The sequence below is a fragment of the Mirounga leonina genome, unplaced genomic scaffold, assembly GCF_011800145.1.
Source record: "Mirounga leonina isolate KUSES-001 unplaced genomic scaffold, KU_Mleo_1.0 Mir_172, whole genome shotgun sequence".
NCBI classification, from domain to species: Eukaryota; Metazoa; Chordata; class Mammalia; order Carnivora; family Phocidae; genus Mirounga; species Mirounga leonina.
The window spans coordinates 7,643,619-7,666,531 of NW_023270442.1; the positions used below are offsets into that span (position 1 = coordinate 7,643,619).

The 22,913-nt window shown below is 36.4% G+C and overlaps 1 protein-coding gene across 1 annotated transcript in view; it reads right to left on the reverse strand.

Annotated features, from left to right (window-relative positions):
* Nucleotides 1–13,298, reverse strand: part of CYYR1 (cysteine and tyrosine rich 1) — a 100,918-nt gene extending 87,620 nt beyond the window's left edge. The window contains exons 1-2 of the mRNA XM_035017534.1: nt 12,767–13,298; nt 8,061–8,163 (exon numbers count right to left, since the gene is read on the reverse strand). Of these exons, the coding sequence (XP_034873425.1) occupies nt 8,061–8,163; nt 12,767–12,839 (176 nt within the window). The 5' untranslated portion in view covers nt 12,840–13,298. The remainder of the gene's footprint in view (nt 1–8,060; nt 8,164–12,766) is intronic.
* Nucleotides 13,299–22,913: the final 9,615 nt, after the last annotated feature.

The window sequence follows — 22,913 nt, forward strand, 5'->3', positions numbered from 1 at the left end:
CTGTGGGATCTGATACTGTCTCCACATAGAGTCAGAATTGAGTTAATCGCTTGGTGGCGTTGGAAAACCCACACAACAGAACTGGTCTCAGAATCACAGGTGTCCAGGTGATTCCATTCCAGCGATCATCAGGCTTAATTACTTCCTGCTTTTTATTGAAAGATTTTCAAATATGTAAGAATTATGGATAATAATATAAAACACCCACATACTCCCCACCCAAACTCATTCCATGTTCATAATGTATATTTGCTTCAGTTGTTTAATTTTTTCGGTAATAAAATACTAGAATTGAAGGCCTCCTCCCTGTTCTTCTCCCTAGGTGACCAACTTGTCCCAGTTTGCCAAGGACTATCCCCATTGCAGCAGTGAAAATTCTGCATTCTAGGAAACCTCTCAGTCTTGGGAAATCCTAAAATTCATGTATATCCTTCTCTCCCTCAGATAATTACACATTTACCACATGCCCATGTTTCCAGTGACACAGAGAATTATTTTATGTGTTCAACTTTACACAAATAGTACCATGTTTTGCACATTGTTTCTGTTAGCTCTTTTTTCACACAGCATTACCAGTTTTGAGACTTACTATAATGATATATTATCATGCACAGAATTATTGTAATTGCTGTATCCCGTTCCGTTGTATAAACACACCCTATTTATCCATTTTCTTCTGATGGAAATTTAGGTTGCTTCCAATGTTTTCTAGCTTAACATGTCCACCAGTATGACAAAAATCACCTTTTGCAGATCTGGAAAATTTGTAGGGAATATATGTGGAAGAAGAATTGCTAAACCCCAAGGTATGCCCATCTTCCTCTTGACGGCGCTTGCTCCCCATGTGTTGATAACAGTTTCTGTTCTTCCACCGGGAGTGTGAGTCCCCTTCTTCACCTTGGCTCACATGGCTCAGCACGGTCTGACTTAAGAGCACTGATAGTCTGACAGGTGCGAGATGGTATTTCAGGTCCCTGCTTAACTAGCAAGGTGGGGCATCTTCCATATGTTTATTGCCTTCCACTTCTCTGCTCTGTTACTTTTTTTGTGTACACACATTGCCCATTTTCCTATCTAGTGTTCTGGATCTTAATCTTTTGTGAGTCATATGAATTGCAAATATCTTCTCCAAGTGGGGGATTTGCCTTATGCTTTGTCTCTGGAATTCTGTTGCCTTATATAGTAAAAATTTTTTCAATGGAGATATATAATTCATATACCATAAAACTCACCATTTAAAAGTATATAGTTCTCAGGGGTGGAGATGGATGGAATAGATAAAGGGGGATTAAGAGATACAAACTTCCACTTATAAAATAAATAAGTCATGGAGACAAAAATCTAAAGTATACAGTATTTTGGTTTTTCATTTTAGTAGTTTTATTTGTGCTTTTCTCTCTTATTTTAGAAGTCTTTCCTATCCTGATACCATAATGTCATTCTTTTTTAAAAAGCTGTAAACGTTTGCTTCTTGCATTTATGTAATTAATCCAATAGGAATAGGCTTTTGGGTGGGGTGTGATGGAGTGATCTAGTTTAATGTTAACCCATATGGATAGCCAATGCACCATTTATTAAATAATCTATCCACCTCCACTGATTTGTAATGCCATCTGTTATCTATCAAATTCCCATATATACATGAGTCAGTCTCTAAGTTCTATATTCTATTGGTTTATCTGTGAACCAATATCACACCATTTATTTTCTATAACTTTATAATAAATCTTGATGTCTCCAAGGCATGTCTCCTCACTTTGTTCTTTCTCATATCTGTCTTTTATTTTCCTACTGTCCCACATAAACATGAGGCTCAGTCTGTCAAAGTCAACAAAAAAATGGCCCAAAAAATGGGTTTTGATTAGAATTCTACCGAATTTACATGGAGTTCAGGAAGAACTGACATATCCCAGTATTGGCATCCTTACTGTATTCCCATCTACAATTTGATAAATCTCTTAATTTCTTCAGGCGTCTTTTTCATCCCTTGAAATTTTTATATATTTATATTACTCCATAAACGCCATACATGTATTACTGTTGGATTTCTGACCAGGTATCCTATAGTTTTTGATGTTGTAAGTGAGATTTGTGTGCTACATAAATATTACATTGTCTGAACGTTGCTGATATATAGGAATGCACTAATTTTTGTACACTGAGCTTGCATGATGCAATCTTGGTGAGTTCTCATTCATTTTTATAGTCCAAGGAGTAGAGGCAATCATATCATTTAAAAATAATAACAATTTAGCTCCTTCATTTCCAATTCTTATCACCTCTTTTTAACTTACCTTGTTGGTTACACTGACCAGAGCAGTAGGATGCTGAATAGAAGGTGCTAGCTTGCCTTACAGTTGCCTTTAAGGAGAAAGGTTATAATATTGTACCACTAAATTTTTGGTATTTTTGGTAGGGGTGGTCTTTGTTTTGAGATATTTATAAGGTGAAGACATTTTCCTCTATATTCTTAGTTTGCTAGTTTTTTTTAACTCTAAGTAAGCAATGAATTTTATTAATTGCTTTTCAAGGTTAATCTTAGAATTATTCTCTTTCAAGAAGCCTTCCGAAGACCCTAAACTTGGACCTAATTCCACTGCATTTTGTGCTTTTCCTAGTAGATTAAACTATCTCTTATAGGTCTATGCTCCCCAGTAGCTTATAAACAATTCAAGGGCAAGAGCCATGTTTGATTCAAGGCTATATCCCCCCAGAACCTGGTGTAGAACATAGAATGTCTCTATTCATATTTATAATTTCCTGAGAACATGTTCTAGAAACTTAATTTCTTCCTAAAAACAAATTGTTTCTGACATTTAAGCTTAATTTACAAAGGCAATTATGATGAAATAGAATATAAATTTGACTGAGAAGAGTTTTAGATTTCTAGATGTTTATACTTGCTCTTAATAAAATAACCCATAAAATATAAATGGCTTCTGAGAAACACTGACTTAATTCTTGTATTAAACATAATTTGTTACTACATTTGAAATCAAATTCATATTTGTTTTAACATTATATTAATTATTTATCTTTGCCTCATGATTAAAAATAAGACCCCCCACAAATTTCTATTTGCTCAGTAAGCACCTTTCAGAGTTGTTTTTTTAATATCTAAGTACTAAGAATATTTTAAGTTAATTAATTTAAATGATGTTTTTACCAATACCAAAAGCCTTTCAAATGCATTATGTTCCAGTCAGTATTTGAAGAGCCTCATGTGTTTTTTTCAGAATGCTGAGCTACTTAATGAGCAAAGGACTTCAAATGCCATTTGAAAATATGAAACCTTTATCTCTTAACTTGGTTTTGCTTCCATGCATAATATAGCTCTAAAATCACAGTGGTGATATTTATTAGCTGTCCTTGCAAAACTGTGCGCAATACATCTTTCACGTTTCATTGAGAAGAAAAGAAACTTAATCCCACCAGGATCTCCATTATTAGTTCTTCCTCTTGATTTTTTTTTCCCCCATGGGGATTTTGTGTTGACCGGATGGTGCTCTGAAATCCCTAGACAGAGCTGCATTTTACAGAGGCAAACTGGAAGAGCAAAAATCTGTTTTTGAGTAAAAGGATTAAATCTTATATCTTGTTATCTGGCTCACTAAGTCCAACCTAGGCATTATTGGGTTCATATTCAATATTGGGCAATTCTTTTTTTCCTCACATAGCAGTTTCCCTTCATTTCCAATAAAGTCCTGTTTTTACTTTGTTCCATTGCTAATAGTAATTAGCCACTCAATGACCCCCTCTCTCCCTTTGAATTCTTCCAATTCTAAAGAGTACTCTACAACCACATCTTCATGCTGGATCGTCTCTCTTGAAAATGTCAATTAATCAGCTCAAAAATTGAAATATCCCTTTCCATATTCATCACAGATGTTTATTTTTCATGGGCAAGAGTGGCTGAATGAAATATTTGAGAATCAACTTGAAGAGAAATTGTTTACTTCTTGAATTGGCCCAATCCTCACTTTGAAACATAGTGAGGCTTTTAATCTTCAGGTAGTTACCCCTGTGAGGAAATATGTCAAAAATGGAGAAATAATTCCAAGGTCACATAACCTGTCATGTTTTTCTAAATAGTGCAACATTACAAAGTGTTTATTCCAAGTCCTTTCTCTATGGCATAAAGAAAATAATGTCCATTTGGCCTTTCTCACCTGTGTCCCGTGTTATAGTGATGTCTAAGAATGTGTCATTTCTATATAAAACCAGCTATCTTATTTCCAGAAAAATAATGGAGTATTTTGTTTCAGTTTTGTTAGGTATGGTCAATAGAAGTATGTAATCTACCAATAAAAGTATGTGAAAGTCAGGACCTATCTTTTTCTTCCCTACGTACTCATTTGCCATATTCAAAGTTTAACCTTCACTCTCTAGCGACATTGAATGACACGGTTTTCCCAAACTGATCATTTTCCTTTCTTATATCTTTGCCTTTGCAACTGAGAGTCTCTCTCTCTGGAATGTACCTCCCTTTCTTGACTGTCCATTTATGTAAATATCTACTCTTCCTTCAATACTCTGACCCAATGTCATGTTTATGAGACTTTCTCTAAACATTTCTTTCTAAACACACACACACACACACACACACACACAAAGACAGCTGTTTTCTCTCTTCCTGGCCCTCCAATGGCACTTTATAGATTAATTCACTGAATTAGAATTATTGGTTTACACTTTCTTCTCTTATTAGATTGTGAAATCCTAGAAGTCAAGTTATATCATTTATTCATTTTTGGATCCCAGAATCCATACTGCCATGGTAATTAATGGGCACTCCATATGTATTTGTAAATAACTGATTGGATAGTATATGTTGACTCCTGTAAAAGCAATCTTAAATTCTGGAAAATGGTACTATTTTTCTAGATTGAGCTTATTATCTATAACCATAATGACCAAAGGTAAATATGCTATTTTAAATCAACTAATGTTAAATAGGCTTATTGCGGTGATCATTTTGCAATATATACAAATACTGAATCATTATGTGGTACACCTGAAACTAATATAATGTTATATGCCAGTTATATTTCAGTTAAAAAGAAGATACGCTATTAAAAGTTGAATTTTTAAAGGTTTTCATGAGACATAAGTAAAATTAAGAATTTTTAACTGAAAAAAGAAAAAAATGTGGTGATGTATAATCTGAATTTATTTGTCAAAATTAACTCATATTTAGAATATAAAGTGTCTACAAAGGAGGGATCTGAGTAAAATAAGACTTCTCAACTAAAAGGTAAGTTGAAAGTTAGCTCTTGTGATCTCTTTATAAAATGAGCCTTCGTGGTTAATTTGCAAAACAGAAAGGAGATTTGAAGTAAACAGAGTTAAGGGCTAAACATCTCTATTCTGATTATTTTAGAGGGGCCTCAGCAATGAGGATTGAGTGTACCTTCCCATACCAACTTGTGAACAGTCTAGAATGACCCAAATTGTATTTTGCGCTCTTTTTACTTCATTTTAAACAGAGCCAAGATATCTTCTATTTTGAAAACAAACAAAAATAGAAACCAAATTATAACCAATTTATAAAATTAGTCATTTAGGATACATAACATTCCATTATGTTTATTGCTTTCTTCCTTATTACTTCTCTAATAACTACAAAGATTTAATTTTCTGTTAAGATGATTAAAATGATTTTAGTAAGAATGTGCCTGGATACTTGGAAGAGAGGAAGTGTAGTTTATGAGTTCCAAAATAGCAATATTTGAAAACATGTGCATGAAAGAACTTTTGTAAGCATTCTTGGAATGACTTTTCTCCCTATCTACTCACCTCCCCCTACCCCAACTTAAAAAAAAAAAAGCCTTGGGTGGAGTTAAGAACTCTTTTCAAATCTTAAACAATAAGTGGAAATCCTGAAAATGTATTCTCCTTTATTCAGTGGGGGAAAACACTTTAAAGCTTCTCTCTCTCTCTTTTTTTTTTTCTCCTAAGAATTGTTTAGCAAAGGATTTACTTGCCTTCTATTTTGAACAGAAAATTCAGTTTTAACAACTTGAAATATAATGCCATCTGTTTTTCTTCCTCTCCCCCCACTCAAAACACAATTCCTTTTTTCAAACATAACAAGTACATGGCCCAAAGAACCCAGATAAATATATCAGTTCAACTAATTCTTTACTTTAACCAAGGGTAAAACTAAAATGTGCCATAAAAATGTAAATGTGAATGCAAATATAAAACATACAAAGCACATCTATACATTTAAATTTCTTAAGTTCTAATTAAGTCATTTTGTCTTCTCTATATATCTACCAGGATAGAGGTAGCTATGAGGTGAGAAATGAGGGCACAATACAAACCATGATGGACATTAGCAGGTGGGACCAGGAGCCAGGGGACCAAAGAATCACAGAATCCCTCTGAAGCCAGTTTCCTCAAATCTATACCACCTGCTGGGCCCACTTATACATCTCCCCAAAGCAGCAAATAGCTGGTATGTGGAATCCACTCGAAAATAGAAATGGAATTCAGTAATAATGTATTTTAAATTACTTTAAAAGTGAGAAATGATATACAAATGTGAAATATCATTATATATTTATATTCAGGGTATTCTGAACTGATTAGTTCTTGTAAATATCATTCTGACTGATCTCTAATGTAAGAAGGGGACTTAATCCCATTTTCAACAAGATTCCCATGAGAAAAAATTCATTTTATTTAGGGCTTATTTTGCATTTCAAAGAATGCTTAAAATTCCACTCATCAATCTTTATTACAGCCTACCATTTCTTATATAGCCATGATAGACTTCAAGAGCATCCTGAAATATGATTCTTTTTGGCCTTATTCAGAGAGACTTGATCTCTAATAACAGCCCCAACTTTGATTCTAGGAAGGTTATGGGGTACCAGGTTTTCTGGCCTCAGAATGGAGGATGAGTTATAAGCCATATGAGTGGACACAGCCCTGAAATAGCCAGGCACATTTCCCTTCATGCCTAATCTTTCCTGTTTCTACTAAAGCCTTCACAGGCCAGGAGTTAAGCCACCACAGAACAGCTCCCAAATCATCTTGATATTCACTTGAAAAGTAAAAACTAAGGAGCTAGTCTGAGAAGCTAGACTCTTACTGTTATTGGAAAGCCATGGGTGATTTTTGACTCTGAAAATTCTTAACATTCCTAATTTTCTGATTTCTCCACTTCAAGATGTGTGTAGAAGGACTGAGATTTGTACACCTTTCAGACATACAACCCTGAAGCTGGTTCTTGCTTCTCCATTTCCCTTTGCCCAGAAGCAACTCCAAAACAAATTCTTTTTTTTTTTTTTTTTTTTTTTTTTGCACGTAGGCTCCACACCCAGTGTGAAGCTCAACGTGGGGCTTGAACTCGTGACCCAAGATCAAGACCTGAGCTGAGATCAAGAGTCAGACATTTAACCAACTGAGCCACCCAGGTGCTCCTCCAAAATACATTCTTAATTTGTTATGGGGAAATGCTCAACACATCCTATGTGTGTATGTTTCATTGATGTTTGTAGTTGGTTACCCCTTTACATTGTTGATGGCCTTTCTTGGGCTCTAAACTTATTTCTTGAAGTTATTTACTATGCATTATGTAGAAAATTGACATTTCATATCTCAACTGTTTTTTATTCATAATGTCTCCTTTCCCTGATATCTGCTGAATGGGTTAGACAAATACATGGCAAAATAAACTAGCCATAATTAAATGACAAATTCTAGCTTACAAATCCTTCAACAAAGCAGACAAAAGCATATAATTTACAATGTTAAAAAATGATCAATAATATGAATGCAGTTGACTAAAACCATTATTATTCTGGAACACAAATTAAGCAGTCAGAAGATACTTTTTAATTCCCTTCTAATAAAAGCAGCTTATTTTGCGTATCAATTTGCACATTTTGTCAAATAATATAACACACTAGATAGTGGTGAGTGTTTAGTATCTCCATGAAGATTTTATGTCAATAACGACTCTCAAAATTTCTGCCCCTAACTATAACGTAGTGCTTTGTGAGAACATAACTGAGCAATGGGAAGAGCATCAATAGTGCCAAAGTACTCACGAGAGGATATTCCCGATATAAGCGTAGTAGGAGCAACAGTAGGGTGTGGTTCCATCACAACAGTAAGATCTGCAGTCTTTCCCACACTGAGCAAGGCAATCCTCTGCAACATAAACACCACATATGTCCTTTACAGTTCTGAAATCACAGCTGCATGAAAAAGTCTTCTATTTCACATCTCACCCTCAAAGACCACTCTTCAGTGCATTTAGATATTCACTGTACGTACTCAGAATTCCAAGACATGTGTAGGCATCTAAACGAGTCTTCCTTCCCTCCTGGACATAAATCTAGAAGAGGCAAAGATCATTCTTTTTTGAATTTCCTGATCAAGTACCACAATTGGTAGTTAGAATTGTTGAATGAGACAATGAAAGGAGAAATGAATGATCCAACGAATCAGTCATTCAATTTTTCAATAGAAATCTTTTTTTAAATAGAGTTCTTAATAATAATCTCGAAATGATAAAGTCTTGACTTTAGGGTAGTACTCCCAATTAACTTCATTTTATGGAAAGTGTGATTGACATGTATAAAGTCAACTGGAGATAATTTTAAAATAATGTATATTTTCATGACAGTGTATTATATGTTATCCTTTCTCTACACTTTTTTATCTTAATAATTACACTTTGCACACATATGGTTACACAAATTAGTCTGCATATGTATCTTGTCAAGCCATCTGGATTGGAAGATAATCAGTTAGTTGTAGGAAGAGGTTCCTGTAGATAACTAACTTGTAAATAATTAAGAATTTATTTAATGCCAGATTTAAGAATCAATAAGTTATGAAACAGCACTGTGGGAAGAGGAAAAGGTATTTTCTGAGTAAAAGGAACTTGTTGGAGCTGATAAAGCCAAATTACTGTCTTTTTTTCCCTATGTTTTGGGTAATGAAAATTAAACCCAAAATGCTGAATAAAAGTTACCCTGGCTTTTAAAATTCTTTGTGCTACCTCAATGATTTATGTTAAGATTATCAGTTATACTCAGTGGTATAAATTATAATGGATATGTGAGTTTCAGGTACATGACTAGGAAAACATTAAGTTATAGGCTGGTAATTTAAGTTATGGTGTTTAAGAATCACAAAATAAGTCCTTTCCAGCTCACTCTCTAAAGGTAACATCAACTATGAACTAAATTATGGAACACTTTTGCTTGCCTGTCAAGTCATAACTGAAAAGTGAACTATGTTACACTCTGTCTGTATGTCCATGTGATTGATTTACCTAGAAAGGAAAATTCAGATTTTGTTTTTAAATCACCTCCCTGGCAGGATGATTTTTGACAAATGGATGTGATCAAAAGTTCATTCACCTTTGTCAATACTGCATGGCCTTCGTAGAGCAAGTGAAAACATTCGTATTTTTCCCCTTGACTTTATTTCTACCTTAATGTTTTCTTCTGAGATGTCTTAAGAAGAAATGAGAGGAAAAAATATCATGATGCCCATGATAGTGACATCTTATTCAGCTCTCCATGAATATCAAAGATCCAATTACTATTATTGTATTCCAATTACTACTGTTATAAGGACATGGTGTTATCAAAATATTTTGAACCAATGCTACAGGAAACCAAGCCCATTATCTTGTAGCCAAGAAGCTGGATTATACCTGCAGCAAACATCAAGATCATGTCACACATTGTTCATTATTTTTTATGGCATTTTCCAGCACTCCTGTCAACTTCCCAGAATTAAACAACTGAAAAGGGCAGATTTCATAGTACGGCAAATACATTCACAATCACATTTCCAAACTCAGGTTTTGACCACACCTCAAATCTTATTTTAATGTTAGTTGCTTTCTCCAGTTTATTTCAGAATAATTCTATGAAGATCAGATTTGGAAGATACCAGAGCATTTTCTCATTTGTAAAGAATGGAACATTCCAATTGTTTCAGAAGATAAACAACATTACTTCTAATATTCAAGTTAATATCCTTGACAAATAGCCAGTGGAAACTTTCTTCAGTGACTTTAATTAAAAGCATGATCTGGAAGAAGGTTCTCCAACCCTCACCCCGCCTTAAGGAATGTGAAGCACAGGAAAAGCAACATCTGGCTGCAAGCACTTGCTCAGAAATGGTTCTTGTAAGCTACAGCTGAGGATAAGAGAGGAAGGAAAGGGAGGGGACAGAAGTCACTGGCTGAGGCCCGGGGAAGGTAAAACCTTGGCCAAATCCTGTCTTTGTCGCCTGCATTGGGAGTTGGATGATAATATAAACTTCACTGGGTCTCTTTCCAAAGGTGGTTCCACAGCAAAACATGATGCTTTAGGTAGAGAAACTTTGCTCTTACCTCCTTAATGAATGCAACATGAATTTAATGCGTTTGCTTTGGGGGAAAATAATTCAGGCTATGAGCAATGCATCTACTTAGGTTTTTGTCCCATTAAAGCTGGCAATTCATTTAACAGGGTGTCTCAACTAGTATATAGCTGCATTGTCTCCCCACTTAACTCCAGTCCTCACTTCCAGCCACATCTCTTAGTTCCAACCAAAATGAATCATGTACTTTTGCAAATAGGTTTCTCATGATTTTTGCCTTTGTTCACATTATATCCTACTCCATTCCCTTATGTCCAAGGCTTCCCTATCAAAGGTCTAGTTCCTAAAATCCCTCCTTAATTCAGTTTCTCTGAGCAAATATTTATTGAGCTCTTCTTGTGGGTTAGGTATTTTGCTAGTCTCTGGATATTACGCTGAACAAGACAGACAGACATCATCTTCATAGAGTTTACACTCTTAAGCCAGCAACGAGGTCCCCTCCTGTGAACACCTATAGCACAGAGCTGTACTTCTAGGGCACAGCCTTTTATACATTAAAGTAGGCACGCCTTGTCTCCCAGACAAGACTCAGAGCATGGCTTCTGTCCTATACATCACGCAAAATACCTCACTCAACAAATATTGCGTAAATAAATATAGCAAGCATAAAAGGGCTTCTGAAGCGAAGAGTTCAGGAATTAACACGAAAGAACACATTAGCTAAACATTTCTTATCAAAGACAGTATGTCAATTCAGTATTACTGGCTTGTGATTACTTTGTAGCTTCCTAGGGAGGGATGGGGGAGGAGAGAAGAAATGAATGGAGGAAAGCTTTCTCAACTAACCAAACTTGTTGCCAGCCAGCTCTGCAGATTTCCTGAACCCCGGGGGTTGTGCAACTAGCACTGGGGGCACAGGAGGAAAGGAAGGAAAAGTGTGCACATTAGAAGCTTTCGGTTTACCACAGGGAACAAAATAGACAAAAGAATAAGTTGTTGTTCAAGGGCGCCGACTGAGTAAAGATGAGTGAGGTCGTGTTCTATTTTCTTATTTTTTTTTCCTTTGGATAAACAGAGGAGGTAGAAAGAATCATAGCTTCAAGGGAACCAATAAGATTTTAATATAAAACTAGTATTAATGCAATTGTTTCAGTCTCTCAAATTCTGAAAACCTCACACACTGTAAGTAAAAGAAATAAGCATTGTAAACAGGTTAGAATGTGGTTTCTCCTCATTAAATAGGAAGTACTTTCCCTACTTTTATAAGTTTTTGTATTTGAAAGTCAGCATTTTCCTTGCAATAAAATATCTTTTAAATAACTTATAGACAGCTACTAATTTACATTTTAGTGTACAAGTTGAAAATTTCTATAGAAGTTTGGGGAGTCATTTCTGGCAAGGTTGAATGAGTTCGATTCTCTTGATGTTCAGTAACAATGTTGAAGAACATCTTCATTTCAGTTGCAATATCTTTGTAAGTATCAAAAGCTAAATCAGTGCTACATAAATTGACTACTGTGATTTTTGTCCTTGGAAGTGAGAGACATAAAAACACTTTACAAACAACTTTGCTTTTAGCTTGTTTTATGAATACAAAGCAGATGCAAAACCACATGTCTAATTAACCTTATATATGAAAAACCAGTGAAGGGTCATTTTGAGCTCCATCTCAGTACAAAACGAGAAAACCGCTTTGCTCCATCAATTATTAGCAATGCTCAGGAAGAATAATTAGAAGGAGGGAAATGAAATCCCTTTCACCTATAAACAGTGCTTAACGAAATCAATGAAAACAGATTAGTCTCTGGTTGAATTTACACCCCTCAAAAACTTTATATTTGAACTCAAAGCATCCAATTACCCAGACTACTACCCTTGAGAATGATCTGAAGAAGAAACCCAAAGGTCTAAAGCTTTTAATTCAGAAATACTCAGAATGTGGGTGTAGCAGGGGCAGGGGGTAGCCTACTCTGAAATGGAAAAGTCACCACATTAGTTTATTTTAAAACTTCAGCAAATACCTCTAACCTCAGGTGCTTTTTAAAGATGCTTTTCTCCCACCCTCAGTCTCTGCCCTCAACCCTCAGATTCCCGAGTCGTGAATAGGATTGGATAACTTTTATGCTACCCAGAGAGTAAAATTCCCTAACTGTGGGACTGGGGTTTTTACGTTGCTTGCGGAAAGAGAAAGGAAGCGAAAAGGACAAACGGGGAAAGTTAAAGAAAAGGAACAAAACAAAACAAAAACGCGTGGAGGTCGAGCCGAGGGTCCGGCGCACCGGCTTCTGTGGCTACCCGGCGGGGACCACACAGAGCTGGCCCTCCCACAAAGGTCCCCGTGCGTCCCGCCCTACCCGCGTTGCCCCGAGGGCGACGCAGGCTCAGTCCCAAGTCCCCTTCCCCTCTCTCGCCTCCCCAAGCCACTGACCTGCGTAGACAAAGAGCAGGACCAACTTCGGAAGCAAGATCCCTGGACACCCGGGCAGCCTCCGCGCGTCCATCCAAGCCGGTGGCCGGAGGTTGCGCGCCAGGACCGACGGACAGACAGACTGGAAAGGGGGCTGGGAACGAAAGGAGAGCCCCAGACGCGGAGGGGCTGGAGGGCGGTCAGAGGGAGAGGTCAGCACTCCCGAGACGGGGATCGCGGGGGGGCCATTGCCCTGGGAGCCTTCGAGGGGAGCCCGGGCCGGCCCGCGCGGGGTTGCGCTGGGACCGAGGTCTCTTTGTCTCTGGCCGCGGCGCTCAGGCGGAAGACGAAGCAGCCCGCTCCTGAGTCCTGGGCCACCCGGGCTCACATTTCATCTCCGCGGATGGCACCGACGTGGGGCTGGGGGCGGGGGTGGCCCCGACTCCTCCCCACCCTCGGGTTCTTCCTTCTGTAGAGAGGGACTCCCTCAGCTAGAGGGAACTTTCTCTAACCCTATGTTTTGGCCATTGTTGTGCAGTTTAGCAAGCTCCTCTTTCTTCCTGCCCTCTACTCCAGTTTTTCCTTTGGAAACAGTAGGTGAAGAAGAATTTAGCTTTTTTTAATCTTTAAACAAATGTAGGGATTTTCAGGGTTGAAGGTACTGGACAAAGAAAGCCAATAAAGAAAGCCCAGGAGAATTGGAAAGTACAGAAACGGTGTAAGGTATCTCTGCTGAAAGCTGATAAAATGTTTATTTGTTAAACATCTAAGGCCTTGCCAGTAAAGTCATGGAAAACAAAAAAAGAACATACATGGTCATCACTGTTATTTGACACTGTTCTGGAGTTACTGGCCTATGCAATTAGACAAGAGAAAGGAAAAAAAAAGAGTTATAGAAACTGGAAGCAAAATTATCATTTGCAAATGATATGCTTGTATATGTGGAAAATCAAAGAGAATCAACTCTACAGCTCCTAACTAGAGTTAAGTGACTAAAGAATCAATCATTTTCTTTCATGCAAAAATATCAGAAAGTTCTCAGTTTTATGTATGAAAGAAAAAAAAGAAATGAATAAGTGAATAAAGACAATTATCTTTACTATTAAAGAAGACCCAACATCATAAAGATAACAGATTTCTCAAAATTAATCTAAAAATCTGGGAATTAAACTGAATTTAATAGAAATACCAACATGAGCTTCTTTCAAACCAGTCTGATTCTAAAGTTTATGTCGGAAATAAACCTGTAAGAATATCTATTAAAAAATGAGAGTGATGAATGGGATAAGCATCAATAGAAAATAAATACATTATAACTTCACAATAACTGAAACAGTTTTGATTAACACAAGAATAGATGGGCTCAATGGAACAGAAGGGAGAATATAAAAAGAAAGATACATATGTATAGAAATTTACTTTATAGTTTTAAAAAAAGACAGTTTTAAAGCAGAAGAGGAAATGATGGGTTATCCAGTGAATTGTGCTGGGGCCTTAAGTAGGCATCTGTGGATTCTTATCTTCTTTCATTAATATCAATTTCATATGAATTAAATATTTAAGCTTGAAGATGCAATTATAAAAATATTAGATAAAAGATGGGAGGATGACATGTAAATAATTATGAAATAATCATGGAAGTCTTTTCTAAGCATTATAAAAAACTCAGAAGTCATAAAAGAAACAAATTGACCAATCTGACTCCATTAGAATTAAAACTTTCTATATATGATAAGCCACACATTTAACTGGCAAAAATATTTACAACGCATAGGACAGACAAAGTCCTGATCTCCTTATTTGGAAAGAACTTTAAGAATCAATAAGGAAAAGAAAGCCAATAGAAAACTGAACAGGGATATTAATAGAATTATCTATCTATCTATCTACCTATCTACTTACCTACCTACCTTTAGTCTTCTAAACATCCTAACTCCCCAAAAAGAAAAAAAAGTAAAAATCAAACTGACAGCGAGACATCATTTTTCATATATCAGATCAACCAAAAACAAAACAAAACAAAACAAAACAAAACCCAACTTTTAAGGGAGCAATGTGGTAATATGTATCAAGATTCAAATGCACATGCAATGTAATGTAATCAGTCCTCCTCTAGGAATTTAGGCCTATAAATATGTTGCTGCATGGATGTAAGAGGATAAGAGGAATAATCACTTTCAAATAAATATAACCTGAGATCCCTAGTGTGTTCTATGCCTCAGTGAAGTCTTAGCCATCCACCAGTCCAATAAGAAGTCTGATCAGGTCCTTCTCTCTCTCAGTCCCAACAGCTGATCTAGCACCAAGTTTTACTGATTGTGCACCTGAACAACACTCAAATATATTTGCATTTTGCTTCTATCTCTGCTCTAATCTAGGCCTTTAGAGTCTCCATTACAACCAGTCTCCCTGCCTCCAAGGATATTCTCCAGACTGAAGCTGGAATATTTCTTCTTAAACTATGGATTTTATCACATTCACTCACCTGTTTAAAACCCAGTACATTCCTCTTGCTCTTGGATTAAAATCCAGTCATTTAATCCATGGTTTTCAGAAACTTTATCACTAGGTCCTGTTGCTCTTAACCCGATCTCAACATTCTGCTGAGGAGTACAATTTCAAAATAACTGTGAGAATTTCTAAATAGCTGGGAGAATAACTGGAGGAAGTCTCAGATATACAGGATTTTGAGTTCTAAAAGAAGATATAGGTGTAAGTCAGTGTTTGTGAAGCTAGGGAATGATACTGAAGGTTTTTGGAATGGAAAGATGCTTGCGTCTGCAGATGAAACTGGCTGTAGGACCCTAGGTCCGGGATGGAGAAGCAGGCATCTAGTGAAGGACAGGACTACACCTGCCCAATTGTTGCACGCAGCTCTGGGAGAGGCTGCCTGTTGCCACTGATGCCAGTAGAAAGTTGAAGTGTTGATCAGAGTAGCCCCTTCCAGCTTACTTTTGAGAACAGAGAGCCTTCTCCTCATACACTTCAATGATATGACCAAGTAAGCTTACCTGCTGGTTCAACATTGCACAAGAAATTCCGTCTTAAAGTACTCAGGTGATTAGTAGTCCTAATTCAACTGACATCCAAAGACAAAGAAAGATATCAAGCCATTTAAGGAAATGTGACAGCTTAAAAAAAGGATTTGGAAAAAAAAAAAAAGAAAGAATATGTATGTATATATGGATGGACATGTATACACAAAAAATGAAATGAAAGACCTTAAAACACAGCAGTAGAGGGCCGAAAAAGAGTTTCTGGAAGTTAAAGTAAATTAGTTAAAGTAAGTTAAAGTAAGTTAAAGTAAAACTTGATTGGAGATTTTAAAAATATCACAGAAAAAGTTATAAAATTGTCACAGATGAAAAAACAACTTAGGCTGTTAGGTCAAATAGAGAGCATATTTCATAAGATAGAAAAATATGCAATGAAATAGATGATGAATAAAAATATAAGAAATACTAAGGCAAATAGAAGAGACCAAATATGGTCTAGGTGCAAGCTAGAAACAGTTTTAAAAGAAACAAAAAGTGAAGAAGCAAACATTTAAAAGATTATTTTTTTTAAATTCCAAGCTATAATAGAATTTGAATTTTCAAATTTAAAATGGTGAGTGAGTTCCAAGAAAACTTTAAAAAATTTTTTTATTGTTATGTTAATCACCATACATTACATCATTAGTTTTGATGAACTTTTTTTTTTTTTTAAAGAGGCACGCAGGGGGGGATGGGCTAGATGGGGGATGGGTATTAAGGAGGGCACTTGTTGTGATGAGCACTGGGTATTGTATGTAAGTGATGAATCATTGAATTCTACTCCAGAAACCAATATTGCACTATATGTTAACTAAGTAAAATTTTAATGAAAAAATAAATTAAAAAATTTAAAAAGAGACATGCATATATACATATCCTAGAGACCTATTTGAACTAGTATAAATTTAAAATCATATAAATTTTTCAATATAGTAAAAAAAGTTTTCTTAGGAAGAGAATTAGACAGATATCAGACTTCTCATTTGCAACCTTAGAATTTAAGAGAGTGAAAATATTTCTATACCTTTGAAAGATAAAGACTACAGCCCAAGAATCCTATTTCCAAATCAGATTCCAATATGTTTATAACATTATTTATTATAATTTCAAAACATGATAAAGAGCTTCCATATCTAGTAGAAGTAGAACAGTTAAGTGAATTAGGATACATGCGTATTATGGATTAATATCCAATACTTCAAAATAATGAGGAAAGTCCTTATGATATACAGTTAGGAGGAAAAATGGAAAATATCCAAGGGAAATAACCCATGGATAAACATATTGTGCTATATATCCATGCAGTGAAACACTACTTGGCAGTAAAAACAAATTTGAAAAACATGCAACATGAATGAATCCCTGGAAGAATATGCTGAACAAAGAAGCCAGACACAAACAAATCACTGCATAATATTTTTTACATGAAATTCTAGAAAAGGCAAAATTAATTTATAATGACAGAAAGCAGATTAGTGGTTGCCTGGGAATGGGGGTAGAAATATAAATTTGATAGCAGAGGGTCATGAGGGAACTTTTGGGGGATGATGGCAATGTTCTATATCTTGGTAATGGTGGCCATCACCCTGACTTATGCATGTGCTGAAGTCATGCATGCACTTAAGTGTATACAGTACACTTAAAATATATATGTTTCAATGTATGTAAATTATACCTCAAGGAAGTTGAGTTTTTTCTTAAAGATTTATTTTAGAGAGAGAGAGAGCTGGGGGAGGGGCAGAGGGAGAGAGAATCCCAAGCAGACTCCCCGCTGAGCACAGAGCCTTGATCCCAGGACCCTGAGATCATGACCTGCGTCGAAATCAGGAGTCAGCTGCTCAACTGACTAAGCCACCCAGGCGCCCCGAAGAAGTTGAATTTTTAAAAGCTATCACTAACACATATGTGGGAGATAAGAGTACAGCCAAATTTGTAAAAGTAGCTATTTTTTTGACTCCTGGAATTCTAATTGTTATTTAATAGTTTCCCCAAATTTACACTATAGCTCTACATAGCTCTTAACATATAATAACTACTAGCTTTAAAAAGATGCATCCATCTTTTGCAATATTATTTTTGTCATTAAACTCATGTCTGTGGAGAAGATTTAATAATACAGAAAAATCTCATGGTCTCTCTAAGGAAAAAGCAAAACTACATTTCCTTTGAGATCCTAATTTAGTGAAATATAGATATGTACTTCTTTATTCTTGTTTATGTGTTTTGCAAATACTTTATAGTAAACATGTATTCTTTTATAATGAGAACAATGGGTTTTAAACAAAATCGTTTAGTCTGATCATGTCAATTAGAGTGGATATTTCCTAACAATTAATATGAAAGTAAATACTATTGCATTTTGAAAATTGAATGGTTTTATCTCCGAAGATATTTTAATTTCTGCCATAGTCCTAAAACTTTAAGATACATATTCATCAATGAACATATATTAGTATATCATGTGTAATTTGGTGCTGCATTTATATTATAGTTGTGCCTTTGGATGACCCGTAAACCAACATTTTAAATGTCATAAGATGATTAAAAAGCTATAGGTGATATATGAGGGGTGAGTAATTTTAACCTACAGTATTATTTAGAACCAGAGAGTTAGAACAGAACAGGATTTCACAGATTGTCCAGGTCAATTTCCCTGTTTCATAGATGAGAAAACTAAGGGCAAATTATCAAGTCAGTGAGAGGCTCGACAAGTTCCCATGAGGAGAGATCACATATCAGATTTCGCTATGATAAAATAGAGTATGCCTGAGGATGCCTTGATGATGATTCCTTTTAAGTTCTTCTGACACACACTTTGTTTCTTCAAATAATTTATTTCACCATGTAGTCTGACTAGCATAACTTCTCGCCATTTGTTACTCATTAATAAATAAAAAAAAATCAAACATTCTGTGTACATGAAAGTCTTCTACTTGTGTCTCGTCTTTATCTTCATTAGAAGATATGTGGTTGCCAAGAAAAGTAAGACTCAGACAAAGTCAAAAAATCCAGAAGAACGCAAACAGAACCCCCCCCCACAACAAAACAGAGAAGAAAAAGGGAGATGACATAAAATATGGCATTCATGGCACAGAAAGAATAACTGATTGCTTGTTTTGTGCCAGAACCATTTCTAGGTTCTTTAAGATTTTAATTAATACTTTCAACCTCCTAATGAAGTGGATACTATCGTTATCACCCTTGCGGTGTAAGCAGAGTCATTGAGACCCAGCATGAATAAGTAACTTGGCCCGAGGTCACACAGCAATGAGTGGTGCCCTGATAATATAATTTCAGAGCAGAGCTTCTACCCTTAACCACAGAGGCTAAGTTGTCTTTCAAAACAAAGAGCTTGTTTGGATTTGGTGAAGTTTAAGATTCCCGATTTCGCCATATCAGAAACGAGAGGCCAAGTACTTGCAGATGAGCTTTCTCAATAGCAACTGTTTTAGTTTCAGTAAAGCTTCATGAGCATCTCTAGTGTGCAAGACCTAGTACAAGCTGTGAGAAGACTTAAAGAAAGAGCCCTCTTTCAAGCTTTGAGGAAGAGCAGTTTGATAAAAGCACAAAGTACTATTGGCTGTAGGACTTTTTTTTCTCCCTCAATTCTATGTCACACAATAATAATCCTCATTATGATGAAATGTTCCTTACATTTTAGAAAATCATCCCAATGTGTGTAGCATCTCAGTTAACCAACCTAACAATCCTAAAATGGACTGTGTGACTATTATTATTTTTTTGCTTTGTATTACTATAATTATGTTACAGTTTAGAAGTATAGTTGGGAAAGCTTCGTGCGTTACAGAAAGACCTGTAAAGTCTGTTGAAACACAGATCTCTAGACCTATCCCTGATTCACTAGGTTTAGGCAAATCACCCTTTGAAAGTCCTCATTTGGGGGCTCCTGGGTGGTTCAGTCGGTTAAGCATCTGCCTTCAGGTCACGATCCTGGAGTCCTAGGATCAAGCCCCACATCGGGCTCCCTGCTCAACCGGGAGTCTGCTTCTCCCTCTCCCTCTTCCTGCTCCCCTCCAAATAAAACAAATCTTTAAAAAAAAGTCCTCATTTGTATGTCTCCCAAGGATGTTTGATGGGCATCTCAAAATTAAAAGTGGGTTTTGAGTTTGTGGGGGTGCCCACTCAATATGACCATATTAGCTTTTCAAAGGAAATTTGGGAGAGAGTTCATGTAATAACCATATGCTTTGAAATATTAATTTAGTTTAAAAAGTATGTCTATAGGGAAGTAAGTTCACTGAATAATACATCATGGAAATCACTCTGTATCAGTTCATAGGTATTGCTTTCATTCATTTTTTATTGCTCCAGGATTTCTGGGAAGTTGGCAGAGTAGGAGGATCGTAAGCTCATCTCATCCCAAGGACACACTTAGACAACAGCCACATCAGTGCACCCAACTCAGAAAATAACCCAAAGACTGGCGGAACAGACCCTCCGCAGTTAATCACAGAGAGGAGGCCACATCAAAAGGATGGAAGGGTGGAGACATGGTCAGGAACTAAATTCCTAGGGAAACTAACCACAAATGGGAGGAACCCCACAATCACAGGGAGGGGAGAGGAGCAGACCCACAACGGGCACCTCAGGCACTGGGGACCCGCACCGGAAGACAAGTCCTCGTAACATTTGGCTTTGAAAACCTTAGTGGGACTTAACTCTACAAGTGTTTATAACCAGTGGGGCTTACCATCAGGAACTTTAGAAATCAGTGGACAGGAGAAAACTTGGGAGAGAGGGAGGGTAGTAGAAAACAGTTCCCACCCTTAAAGATCCAGCATAACAAACCTACCTGCCAGGAACTGCATAAAGACAGCAGTTTGAAAGGTGCCTGGGGTATAGGGAAGGAGATTTATTTACTAAACTCAGAACAAATGCTGGAGGGGAGGGGATCTTTAGGAAACTTCTCCAAGAACAGAAGAACTGGTGGGCACCATTCCTCCCTACCCCTCAGCCTATATACACGGATACCCACAACAACTGGCACGAATACCCTCCATCATTTTTTATTGCTCTATAGTATTCTGTTGTAGGTGTGTACCATAGTTTTCTAATATGTTGGGGCATTACAGTGTCTAATATTTTACAATTACAAATGATGCTGCAATAAATAACCTTGAAAATATGTATTTTCTTATTGCTGTATTTGCAGGGTAAGTTCACAGAAGTGCAATTGCTGGGTTGAAGGGTAAATGCATATGTACTTTTGTTAAATGTTGCTAAATTCTCTTATAGAGAGAATGTACGGTTGTTCCATTTCTACCAAAAGTGCATGTGAGCGCCTGTTTCTCCCCAGTTCTGCCAATATACCGCATTGTTAAGCTTTCAAGTTTTCCTGTTTTGTCGATTTGATGGGATAGGTAGTATCTCTTGCATTTCTGTTATTGTGAGTGAAAATGAACCTCTTTCCATAGGCTCTTTTTCATCGTTTTGTGAATTATATATTCAAATCTTTACCCATTTTTCTATAGGAGTTAGGTGGGTTTTTTCCTCAATTAAAAAAATTATTTTTTTATTTTTTATTTATTTTTTAATTTTTATTATTATTTTTTAAAGATTTTATTTATTTGACAGAGAGAGACACAGCGAGAGAGGGAACACAAGAGGGGGAGTGGGAGAGGGAAAGGCAGGTTCCCTGCTCAGCAGGGAGCCTGATGCGGGGCTCAGTCCCAGGACCCCGGATCATGACCTGAGCCGAAGGCAGACACTTAACCGACTGAGCCACCCAGGCGCCCCGAAAAAAAATTTTATATGATGGATCTTTTAAAGTGATATATTTTGCAATTTTTTCCTACCGGTTTTTTGTCTTTTGATTTTGCTTGTGATGCTTATGCCTTGCAAATTATTTTAATTTTTAAGAGATCATATTTTTTATTTTTACTTTTTTGGTATCTGACTTTTGAAGTCATGATTAGAAAGCCTTTTCCTGCTCCCAGGTTACAGAGGAGAGCACCTTCAGTAACAGTCGTCGTATGTAGTCGTCGTATATTTTCATTTTACACATTTAGATCTCTTTCTTGTTAGGTTCGTAATTCACTAGGATAACAGGATATAAAATTATCATGCAACAATCATTAAGCATTTAAGTACACAAATCATAACTAGTTAGAAGACATTGTGCTTGTCTTTGTTGGTGTGAGGTTGTACAAGGAGATTTGAAGTCAGAATGCCACCATTGTCTTCCAGTTGGAGACATGATGCATTTATTTTCAACAGAATTTGGAATTCCTCAAGTGGATAATATCTTCTTTGTGGTGTAGTGCAGAGACTGATATAGAAAAACTAACATAATGTCTCTGTAGTGAAAACATAAATGGAAACTCACTCTGTGGAGGGTTAAGCACAAATGCAGATGTGGCTCATATTATCAACAATTTTATCTTCTGGGCTGATAAAAAGATCTCACCTTATTAAGAGGGTAGGCAAGAGAAATCTTTGAATTAACTGAAGATAGTTTCCCAATTTATGTTGTTCTAAAGTAATATTACGTTAAATTATTTTTTGGAAAAGGAAAAGTGTCATCCATGTTTCTGCTAGTTTTTTCTTCTTTGTGGTGGGTGGGGTATATTCCCATTTAGTCTTTGTACACATACATAAGTTCATGTAGTTGAAGGGTAGTGTCTGCTCAATTTTGTGTTCTGCGTTTGTGTCCACTGACATTGAATTCTAAACATTTTCAGTATTTGGACAGTCTTCATCATCACTATTGCCAGTAGCTGCTTAGAATTCCATTAGATTGTTTCAGCGTATTTGACTTAGCCCTCCCTTTATCCTTGCAATAGCCTTCTTCGTGTTCTGCCCGTTTCCACTTTGCTCATGTTCAATCCGTTTTCCAGGTATTAGCTTGAGGAGTCTTTTAGAAATGTTATCAGATCCCCATATTCCACTGATTGAAATTCTTGCATGTATTTCCTTTGCACTTTGAATAAATTTCAGACTCCTTACCAAGACCTACGGAGCCATGGCAATTTGGTTGCCATGTGCCTTTTTGATTTCTCGCCATGTTTTCGTCCTTCTGCCACGAGAGCCTCTAGGAACTTGTCAGAAATACCAATCATTTTCTTGCCTCAGATCCCACTTCATGCTGTTTTGTCTCTTGGTAGCAGTCCTCT